General features: G+C 36.8%; 1 protein-coding gene across 1 annotated transcript; it reads right to left on the bottom strand.

Annotated features, from left to right (window-relative positions):
• Positions 1–1701: 1701 nt before the first annotated feature.
• LOC113763620 (CDPK-related kinase 4-like) lies at positions 1702–7908 on the bottom strand. The gene is made up of 11 exons (XM_027307492.1): positions 7123–7908; positions 6457–6587; positions 6080–6121; positions 5891–5999; positions 5503–5581; positions 3974–4270; positions 3728–3837; positions 3521–3625; positions 3319–3381; positions 2387–2554; positions 1702–2305 (listed from the first exon to the last, which is right to left on the bottom strand). Exons 1-11 carry the CDS (start codon positions 7714–7716, stop codon positions 2165–2167), a joined length of 1839 nt encoding a protein of 612 aa, XP_027163293.1. The 5' UTR covers positions 7717–7908; the 3' UTR covers positions 1702–2164.
• Positions 7909–12098: the final 4190 nt, after the last annotated feature.

Genomic DNA, 12098 nt, shown 5'->3' with positions numbered 1-12098 from the left:
GATTACATGCAGATTTAATATACATGTTCATAAACTATAAATTATGGTGCTGTTGTCTGTTTTGAGTACCTACGCCAATGATCTCAATTGCATCTCCGAGACTGCAGAATTTTTCTAGAGTTTATTCCTTAAAGTAAATGTTTCTCGTCCGTCTTCGTATATTTTAAAAACTCCACAAAAAACCGAACGTGACTGCCACTTCCCGCACCCCTTTTCATTACGATAATCTTCCCACCGATGGTGAGGCCCAATAATGAATAATCTGTCAACAAACGCTGCAACTAGTAACTTATTCGAAATGACTTTGGAATGTGAATTTTCGCAACAGAACGCAGCTATTAAATGATTACAAGTGGGTGGGTGATGCCGTGATGGGAATACTTCCCTTTTTTTTAAAAAAAAAAAAAAAAAAAAAAAAATTCTGTGCTGAAGCAAAGGAGAAATTCAAATTATATAGCTCGCATCAAGAGTGAGTCAGATGGCTAGTTGGACGCTTTGGATCGGATTAAGGGTTCGATTGTGCAATTTTTTTACTCTTCTTTATTTTCATCAGATACTTAAGTCATGATTAGGTCGTTAACATTAAATTGACCGCAGTTCCTCCAAACATGTCGAGGACCGGCAGCCGAATTTGAGAAGAAACGGGAAATTTCCAAAGCAATTGTCAATTTGTTTTAATAATTAAAAACTATATATATATATAGTAAATAAAAAGAGGCTCCAAGTCTGAACCTCGATGCCCGCGGTCGGCTGCTCTCAAGTTGGCTCGACTTGCCATTTTCTTTTGTAGTATTAATTATTAAGAGCAAATTAAATTATGTGGAAAGTCACTAAACTTTTTGAATAATAGAGCCTTGACTACTAAATTTTGAAGAGCATGTATTTATCCACTAAACCATTATAAGTTAAGTGTAAATTTTTGGCCTTCCGTTTATTTTTACTGTTAAATCTAACAGATTTAAGAGTCGCACGACTCACGAAACACAACCAAATTTGGCAAACAGAAAGAAGAAAATAGATGGAATGGTTCCAAAATTTATTTTTAATAGTTTAATGAGTAAACACGTTCTTTTAAAACTTGGGTGCCCAAAACTCTAGTATTCAAAAAATTAGTAGTGACTACCAGGGTAATAATTTGCTCTATTATTAATTCATCCACTATTGCTTAGTGCTTGTTCAACGGTCCCTAGTATAGGTCTTGTAGTGATCGTAAGCGGCTTTCTCTTATTAATCCGCAGAGCGAAGACAGCACCTAGTATAGGTTTTGGATTGCCGGTTTCCGTCGAAAAATTACGTCGTTTTCCGTTATCACATTTCTCTATTACCTTTTTCCCTCGCATACATCAAATCGCTACAGTATTTTTTCCATGAAAAATCACGAAAAATACAATCCAAACACAACCAAAATCTTCTCAACCAAAATGTTCTCGTTTCCTTCCGCCTTCATTTCTTACCTGGTTGACTCATTTCCACCCTCATTTCTTTTCTGTATTTTTTTTTTCCGTTTGTAATTGAGTTTCTGTTTACATAAATTTGCAACTCATACTTTTAGCTACTATTTTCCATTGTCCTTCCCCAGAAAAAGAAAAGAAAATAGAACAAAACAGAATTCCTTGCTATATAGGCGTCGTGATTTACCAATTGTGTTCTTAAACATAACTCAGATGGGAGTCAGTTAACTCGGCTATATACATATATGTATGTATATCAAATGAGTTTGAGTTCTGATGCATGTCGTCTAACAAGTAGTCAAATAGGTTTTACATCATCTTTTGCCTGTAATTAGAGACAGAAGAAGTAAACAAACATTAGGTAGACCGGCATTTGTCCGTGTACAGGCAAAAATAAGCAATCACATCCATTCTTTTTCTTTTTCTGAAGAAACCCAAGAGTTGTAAAACTGGATTACAACCTTCTTTCTTTTCCTACTCCAAACAAGAAATGCTATTTGCACCCGACTCCTACACTTACTGCACCTCCATGCTCCAACATGCAAAGCCTGATATTAGTACATAACCAAGCACACTTTCTGATCCTTTCTACATCAGTTCTGCAAATCTTTAACTGGGAGATGGGGGGAAAAGAACAAAGAATTAACATAGGTATCTAACAGTTCTACAAGTATTTTTCACCTGCAAACAACATGCATCCTGTAACGGGTTCACTACTGGTGATGTCTTAGGTTCGAATTGCGTAGGGTAACACCATGCAAAAACTTTGTATAACCAAGAAAACTGAGTTTTCCATCCGACTCTCTTATCCAGTCCTTAAGCAAGGAGTGAGCTGCGGGGCCCACATTCATTTCCTGCATCAAATACCGTCCTTCAGTGCAAGGTTAGAGATTTCAAGACTAACAAATTTTAGAGGACTTGAATGCCTCATTTACCTTAGCTATTTCCTCCGCTGAAGTTACACGATTGCCTTCAAGTTCAAATTTCTCAAAGGCTGTACTGGCAATATGCTCCCATTTTTCAAGAGCCTCCAGCTGATATACGCTAATTGCAGCGGCACAAAACTCTTCAAACTCTAGGCTTTTGTGGGATAAGGGTTCCAACTACGATTTAGAACACTAGCTGTTAGCTCCAGAAATCACAGAACAAACAGAACAATGCTAATTTTGACATTGACTAAAAAAGACAGTTAAATTAATATGACAAACATGGACTATTAGAACCCTTGAAACTCTAGGTGCACAAAAAAAAAAAGAAAAGGAAAAAGGACTAAGAGAACAAATGCTTTTTCTCAGAAGTCCAGCACTTAGAACTGATAGCTGGCACTAATTTGCACAAGTCATGGCATCACAAAAAAGCTACTTTTCTTTCACTCATGAGTCTAGTTAAAACTTGCTTTCTTTGACTCGTCACAGTATTGAAAAAAACAAAGGGAAATAAGGCTACTTCGAGTGTTCTTTATTTGTTGTTAAATTTATTGTTTTCATGGAGGTCATTTTAAACCACCGCAGGTGAAGTTTCTATTTGTTAGGGACTTTGCATTGTTAAATTTATTGTTCATGGAGGTCATTTTAGACCGCAGTAGGTGAAGTTTCTCTACTCTGTCATTCTTTTCACTCCACCTGGAAGGAAGAAAACTGACTAGCAGTGATCCTAAATCTTTCCATTTCTCCTCTTTGTTATCCACTCAAAACATGCCATCCATGCCTTGCGCACTCAAGAAAAGTTCAAAGTAACAGAACAAAGTATTCAGACATTCACTGTCTGTCAGACAATCCAAGAACTGTAGTAAAGAGAAGGGGCGGGAAACAACTGAAACAATTATTCTGATTATCAAAATTTAACATCAACAAAGAAAATGTCTTACCAAATTCAAAATTTCAGGAACCCTTGATTCTATCATGGCATCGGATGCATTTTTCATAAGAGCCTGCATGGTCATTTCAGAAATTAGGTAAGAAGGAACAACATAAGAATCATTTATTAGACCACTTCAAGTACTATTCTCACTATTCTCCTGTATGCAGAATGAGTAAAGTTACAGAGTCAAAGTGAGAGCAACAATTAACTGTTCTAAAATTTTGAAGGGATACAAAACCATCTTGAGGTTCTAGAAGTTTAAACTGAGCCCTTAAGTAGATCAGCTCGTCCTCCGTTAAAGCTTTAGAAAGAGCCTGCAACATTGTAGAACCAAAAGCACATCATGATTTGACTTCCAGATGTATAAAACTTTAGAAGCCATTCAAAGAAATTCAAAATAGTCAGAGAGCAAGTACCTTAAGTGCCGCACGCTTTAAAGGTGTGGCTCGAACATATGACTTGACTAGCTTGTAGATCAATATATCGAGTGTCACAGCACAATCTTGGTCCCTTAACCATGGGTGAGCTGGAAACACAAAGCAGTTTATACATTCCACAGGTTAAAAGAGAATAAACCAAGATAAAACAATCAGACAAAAGAAATACAGAATCCGATCCTCGCCTGTTTAAGAAAGTCTCTGACTATGAAAGTTTCAACTTACTCAGTGCTTGGGCAGCAGTCATTCTTTTCCTGTGATCCTTGTTCAAAAGCCTTTTCACAAAATCTTTAGCTTCTGCTGACACTGTAGGCCAAGGTGAGTCATCAAAGTTAGGATCAGCTCGAAGCACAGAACGAAAAATTCCCGATTCAGTACGAGCCCAGAAAGGTCTGCTTCCACATAATAAGATATATGTTATCACACCAACGCTCCATATATCTCCCTCAACACTGTAAGATCGATGAAGTACTTCTGGAGCAACATAATAAGCACTGCCAACAATGTCATTGAGGCGCTGGTCTACATTATATAAAGAATATAAAGTTATTAATCAGGATTGAGAATGAAATGCAGAAAGAATCCAGGATCTATCTACAGCTAGTAATGAAGACAGGAGACACATAAATGAAAACTTCTCAACCGTGATAACAAGCAACTTCGTAAAACATCTCCTATGATGCCTTGTGCCTGATCCTATTTGATCAGATAAAATGTTGTCAACTTAAGTGAATCCTGTGAAATGCCAGAACAAATTTGACCAGCATTTTTGTTGTTATTGAAAAAAATGCTTGTCAACCTATCACTTCCCCCTCTATTTTGTTAATCTATTCTTCAGAAAATTCATATGACGGATTAATGCATCATTTCTTTAACAACCTTTTGGTACTTCCAGTTCCTAGCAAATCACAAGAATGCATGACAGGACCCATTGAAACTACTTGAACCAGTTGATCCATCATCAAACTCATTCACCCATACAGGTTTGAAGTTTTTGCTTCAACAAAGACATGGTCACGTTAGCAGCTCATGAAGAAATTGCAAGATCAATTCCAGGGTGCAGTTGAAACTTCAATTAAGCATAGTCTATATGTTATCTATTACAAAAAACATAATGATTTAACCATGGAAAAAATGATCAACTTTCTGATCATGTACAGTAAACTTGCCAAAAGTGCACAAGAAGATAGATTTAATGACTGCAAATGCAGATGCAAATACAGACACTACATTGGAAATTGATTTCCATGTACTCTTTGGACCTTCTTTAGCATCTTCAGACAGACACAATTTACAAGGATTTCAGCTAGAACCAAGTATCATCTTCATAATTTGCAATTTAAAATACTAGAAAATGACGAAGAGGAGATTTGACTCAACCAAACAACTGCACCTTAGAATTAAGGACTATCATGTACTTCCGGATCATCTGGTGACACCTATTTAGTGATGACCATATCCAACTTAAGATTTAAGCCATAGATCTCCATTTAAAAATTCCAAAAATGTCAAAGCAGCATTTTAAACTTGCTGCAACATATGAATCAAATCCAAGTTCAAAAATGAAATTTCAAACCACATTCAGGATATTAATTTCTAGATGCCCATAAACATAAACATCAGCAAGCTTTACTTCATCAGAATAAAGCAGAAATTGATTGAAATATAGGTACATGAACTGAATCTTGACATGGAAAATTTATTCACTTCAGAAAAGCATGACAGCGAGATAATTTAAGATATGAAAACATTACCAGGCCTAATAAAGTCAGACAGACCAAAATCTATAATCTTCAATGAAGCATCCTCACCCCGCGTGGAAAAAAGAAAATTCTGCAAGACAATCAAATAATTAATCATTTTACTTTCGGGTCCATAAGCCTCCTTGAACTTGTGCACTTATCATATACATGGCACTTAGTAGAAATCTATATGAGAAATGAATTAGTTGCATAGCCTCCATGCCATATCAATAGCATAATTAAACTAACAAAAAAAAATTAATAATCAAGTATAAAGACCTAATAAATTAACAGAAAGCACTATGTCGATTGATAGTACATGCTTGAAAGCATGCGTATGGAACAAGTGCAGATAAACATGCATCATGTGCCTAGCCGCTTAAGTTTGCTCTTGAAATACCTCTGGCTTAAGATCACGATGCACAACACCTTGAAGGTGGCAAAAGGCAACAATGCTCAATATCTGTACAATGATACTCTTAGCATCCCTTTCTGTATATCTTCCGCCTCTGTAACATGAAACTCGTAAGGCATGACTTCAAGCAAAAACAAAATTATCAGAATAGATTGCACAGTCATGTAATAATACCTTGACAAAATTCTGTCAAGAAGTTCACCACCTTCACACAATCTGTAAGGAACACCAATGATTTTTAAATATATTTGAGTGACATTTCATTATTTTCACTTAACTAAGAAGAAAGCTTGAAAAAATTGATATTTTGTCCAATCACTGATAAACTGAAAAATAATAACAATTCTGAACAAGGAGATCATTGTAGAATATATTATGAGATGCGAGGCTTTAGCAAAATGCTTTTTTGTGATAATATTCAATCACGATTAAACACTTGACAAAAGTTAATACAAACAACAAGGAACAAACCTTTTGTAGGTACAATAAAATGAATTACAACTTCTATGAATTGGAAGCATGAAAATACTAGTATATTAGGGTATACATACTCCATAACTATGTAGACGTTCTGGGCATCCTCAAATGCTTCATGAAATTGGACCAGATTCTTATGTCCAGACAAGGCTTTCAATATCTTTACCTCCCTACGGACATCTTCAATCGATATTGCGGTAGTCATCTGCCAGATAGCATTTTCTGTTAACAGCTCTGCAGTAAAACTTAGCACCCACTTTCTGATAAATCAAATACACCTAAGCACGAGAGGAACTTCAAGCTTCTCGGTGCCAATAAAATTTACCAATCAGTTACAGAGAGACGGAGATTAATATTAATACTAAGGAACAAAACCATAATTTTGAACTGGGTAGTTGATAAAATCTTGAGGTTTCAACTCCCAAAATCAGACTTGGGGGTTAATCAATGTCCTCAACTCCACTCGGTAGACTTAATATTTTCAAACACTGTGAGGGAAGAGCCTTCTAAACCCAGACAAAAAATAGTCAGCCTAGGTGAGGACTGAGGACTTCAGCCAGGAATACATTAACTGCAAAGTTGAAGATTCTAACAACAGATTTTTCCCCGTATCCGAGGAACAGAGCCCATAGTCCGCATTATGGAAATAAAGAAAATAAAGAAGCAAAACCGAAAAATCAGCACATATGTAAAAGGGAGGAGTTTTGAAGTGGTACAAACTGTAAAGACATACCACACACCTTAGCTTTGGCAATGATCTTCACAGCTACTGCCTGATTCTTGAGCTCTCCCTTTTTCCCTTTGGCCCAACATGTATGTCCAAAATGTCCACGCCCCACTTCTTTTCCCAGTTCATACTTGGCACCGAAATTCTTGGGATACCCAAAGCTCTTGTCCAGTGGCCTCTCACCTTCATTGTCTGCTGCTCCGCCGCCGTCATGCTCAGGTATCGGCCCCTCATTCGGCTTCGCCGGCGCCCCTTGTCGCTTTAGAATCGCGGACATGATGGGCTTCGCCGGCGAAGGAGGGGGGAAGGGCCACCTGAACTTCCTCCCGGGAGTTCTCGCCGGCGACGGCGAAGGCCGAACGCCTGCCGGGTAAGGACTCTGCCATGGGCTGGCGGCAAAGGAATGAGCTGGAGTGCTCTTATTGGAGTGACCGTTGGCCGATGGTGGGCCCGGAGATACTGCTGGCCTGGGCTTCCGGCGGCGGTCTGCTGCAGCCGAGTCACCGGCGGAAGTGGCAGTGGCGGAGGGATCACCGTCGAAGGAGGCGACGGGATCGTCGACCTTGTGGACTGAGACTGAAACACTTTTGGTGCAGCAATGCCCCATTAACGGCTACAATTCCGACGACGATCGGTTCAAAGTCCACCCATCCACCGGTCAACTGAAAATGTTAGATGCTGACGCCGGCCAAAAATAACGTGGAGAAATTTATGCGCGTTAGAGCATTTTATATTGGAGCATGAAAATTTCACAGGCAGTTGGACTGCTGGAGAGAGGAAAAATAAAATACTACTACTACTACTACCCCAGCTGTGCCAGTTCTTTTTTTTTTTTAAACCATTTCAAATACTGCACAGAAATTTACGAGGAGTTTTGAAATTGTCCGACAACAAATTCAAAGTTTGAAAAGACAAAATGGTTAACGTCAGATTTTACGTAAATATTTGTTGTCAAGATTGAATACTTTATTACTGCGCTAATTGCAGACTGTAAACTATGAAGACAAATTCAACGACGACGCTAAATGGTATTATACTGCTCTGCTGATCCCCTTAATCTTAATTAGAGGTATCAAAATGGGTGACTTGGACGGGTTTGGGTTGGGTAAAATGGGTAATGGATATAAGTGAGTCAACCCATTTATGAACAGGGAAAAAAATGAATTGAGTAACCCAATTACCCATTTATAACCCATTTATTTTAATTTTTTGTAAACTCATTTAAATTTATTTTTTCAAACTAAGTTATCAATTTATACCGCTCTTTGTACCCACCATTAATTTTAAATATTTACTTATAATGTTCAATAAGTCTAATTATCAATTTTTTTCCATTTATACTCTATGTCGCAAAATTACATTTTATTTAATAATTGAATAATAAGAATAAAAAAAATTGAACTAAGTACTATAAAAGTTAATATAAAAACTTAATCCAAAAATTTTGAACCCCTAACATTTTTTTCATATATAAATTTAAATTTTCATTTTAGAAAGATAAGAAAAGATGCTAAAACTTATCATAAATTGGTAATGCTAAAAAGTGAGCAAGTTAACAAATTAAGAGAAAATAAAATAATAAGATAAAACCAACAAATAATAATAATAGTGAAACAAAAGTAGTTAACATCATGACAAAATGAAATATTTGAAAAAAAAATGGTAGGGGAAGAGAAGAGACTTAGGGGAAGAGAATTCTAAATGAGTTAATTGGATTTGATGGGTTATCTGGGTAACCCATTCATATCCATATACAAAAATTTAAGATACCCGTACCTACCTATTCATAGGCCTGTCAACGGGTCGGGTCTAGACCCGGATCCGGACCGAATCCGTGAAATTATTGCGGGTATGGGTAGGGATTTAATTCCGTTTCCCGGATCCGGATCCGGATCCGTTTTGTCAAACAAAAAAACGGGTCGGATACGGAATATAGTATTCCGACCCGTATTAGACCCGGATCCGGATATAAATGAATTAATAATTTAAAAAATATATATTTATCAATATAATTTGATTAGGGTGATGTATTTTAATAAAGTTAATTTGATTTCTTTTCTTATTTGGTTTTTTCTTTGCATTAGTTAGAAATTAGTTTACAAATATATTTTTTTCTCATTTTTATTAGAAATTATAAATTTTGGTAAATTTGTTCGGGTAGACCCGGATCCGGATCCGGACCCGCCGGATCCGGATCCGGAACATAGGATAAAAGACCCGTCGGGTAAACGGGTCGGATCCGGATCCGGCATAGTAATTCGGGTCCGGGTCCGGAATAATGAATTCCGGCCCGGACCCGGCCCGTTGACAGCCCTACCTATTCATGTACGGGTATGGATAAATTTAGTTAAGTGGGTTGGTTTGCCACCTATAATCTTAATGATGGAAGGTTTCTCATTGATTTAAGAAACGGGAATGAATTTGTGAAAAAAAAAAAAGAGCGTAACGTCCCATTTAAATTTTTATTTAAAAAATATATTATAATAATTTGATATATATAAAATAAAAGAAATAATTTTAAAAATATGTTCATAAAAAATATAAAAAAATTTTTAAAGAAAAATAACTTTTCAAACAAAACTTAAATATGCCAGATTAACAACTAAGATGACGGCTGAACAAGGGTAATTTGTGGAGGCAACTACTAGTATTAAGTATTAAGCGTATTACGCATGGTGTTCGAAAGAAGCAGGCTATTTTTTCTCCAAATTTTTTTTTTTTTTTTAAAGGGAAGAAGAAGAAGAAGAAGAAGAAGAAGAGGAGGAGGAGGAGGAGGGCTAGGAGCCTAGGACAAGCAGTTGGCATTGGACTTGAGACGTCGCAATTACGACTAAGGAGATCAAATGTGTACCCTATTAACGTTTCCTTTCATCGATAACATCGATGCTTGCCCTTTTTTTTTTTTTTTTTTTTTTTCCACAAATTAATTTGGTTAAAGAGTAGATGGTGGTTCCATACTAAAAGCGTAAGGAAGGAGGGGTGGAAGGAAGTGTATTTCTCTGTGCTAATAGAGAAGCACAAGGCCTTGTTTCGCAGATAAGTTTTTTGTCAACTTTGTCTGCTATAAGTTTTTTAAAAATTTTAACTTTATTAATCTCAAAAAAAAATTTCAAAAATTTTAAACTATATATTTCAAAATATTCAAAAAAAACACACTTCAAACATTTTTTTAAAAACTTCTACAGTGAGTTATAGTAAAGTTTTAGACAAACACCCAAAAAAATTACTTACCAAACGGGGCCAAGAAGTTTTTTTTCTTTTCAAATTAATTTGCGGCAGCACAGAATCTACAGAGTTTGAGAGCAATTAGCAACCAGCGTTTTTTTTTTCTTTTTTATGCCTATGGCCTATGGGTATCTATGGGGTATATTCCCGGATGCGAAATCGCTGGTTTGGATTGGTCATCTTTTTAAATATAATGCTATCGTAATAAACAATAGTTCAAAAAAATCTCATCCATACAATATACAAATACTTCAAAAAAATTTTATAGTAAAAATTTAAAATTTTTCATATACACTACTACAGTAAAATTTTTTAAAAATACTCCAAAAAATAGCTAATCCAAACGGACAAATGACAGAATTGAAAGGAGAATCACCTTCCTAGGTACGTAGCTATGAACCTTCTTAATTTATGGAAACAAGGAAGTTTCATCGTTCATGCATAGCTATTAGTACTATCAGAGTATTAGACTAGTAGTATATAATAGTTTTGTACACTTTAAAAAATAGTTGCTTCAAGGTAGTGTATTTAAAAAGGCCATCTCATCATCTACTTACTACTACCTATAGAAGATGATGACATGATAGCTCAATTGCACGAATGCAAGGCAGCATGGCACCACTTGGGGTTCCCTCTCTCTGGCAGATTGCAACTTCCAAATGCCCACAAACAGCGCATGTTTAAGAAGCTCAACTACCGGCTAAGGTTTGGGGTAGAAGATTGATTACCCTCCCTACCAAACAGACTAAAATCTTACCCTAAGGCAGATAGACGGAAGAAAGAGGTCAGGTCATCACAGGATTATTTCCCATCCCGGGGAGCAAGCAGCTGTAATTCCCCGTTTTCCAGTTCAGTAGTTCACTAGTGCTACTAAACACATCTTCAAAATTCACGGCTTGCGTACCTAAAAAACAAAACGCAAGGCACCTTTCTTACCAATCTCAACTTAATAACGTTTTTCCACCTGGCTGGAAGACCAGCAGCGATTTTACTGGTCAGCTTAGCACAATCTGGCCCAATTCACAATAAGTAGGAAATACGATGTCATCAGTCCTAACTACTGAATAATACCTTGGGCTGGGGTGAGGCGAGGGTTGAGACGTTTTAATGATGCAGTAATATACATCCACCAAACGAGCAAGCAAACATATTGATTGACACTCCCAAATGAACAGGGAAGTAGTTGCTTGGGCCAAAACATAGAATGCCTGAGACCATTTCGTCAGTCCGTAACGTATTGATAATAATGTCTTTCAAACCGTTTGTTCACTCGGGGGCATGAAAACGGCATCATCACCACCTCTCTCAGCATAACCACACCAGTGGGTATAAAATGGAGTACAAGCACCCTCACAGATTTGTGCATTTGTAAAGTTATGAGCAAAAGAATAGGCATGCCTAATTATTGCAGCAAGATCCTAGTTCCTACCAAAGCGATAGGGGTTCATCTGTGATCTTGACATCCAACTAGCTGACATGCTTCCCCACGAAATAGAAGAAGACCAGCCATGCATGAAGAAAAGAGGAAATTGGGATACAAATACTCTTATCCCCTAAGAAAATAGTTATTATTAACAGAAGAGACAACTGCCAAGAACAGCATCCAACATGATTACAAGTCAAGATCATTCAAATGACCCCATTCTTATTTCTGGTTAACAGTCAAAAACGTATCTTCAACGTCCTTGGCTCTCAACATCTTGTATTTGTGTTGCTCCAATCATCTGGGAATTAACTTGTCTGTCAACAACCATTGTTCCTAAA

Source organism: Coffea eugenioides, chromosome 2 (assembly GCF_003713205.1).
Source record: "Coffea eugenioides isolate CCC68of chromosome 2, Ceug_1.0, whole genome shotgun sequence".
NCBI classification, from domain to species: Eukaryota; Viridiplantae; Streptophyta; class Magnoliopsida; order Gentianales; family Rubiaceae; genus Coffea; species Coffea eugenioides.
This window is presented reverse-complemented; position numbering and strand designations above follow the sequence as displayed.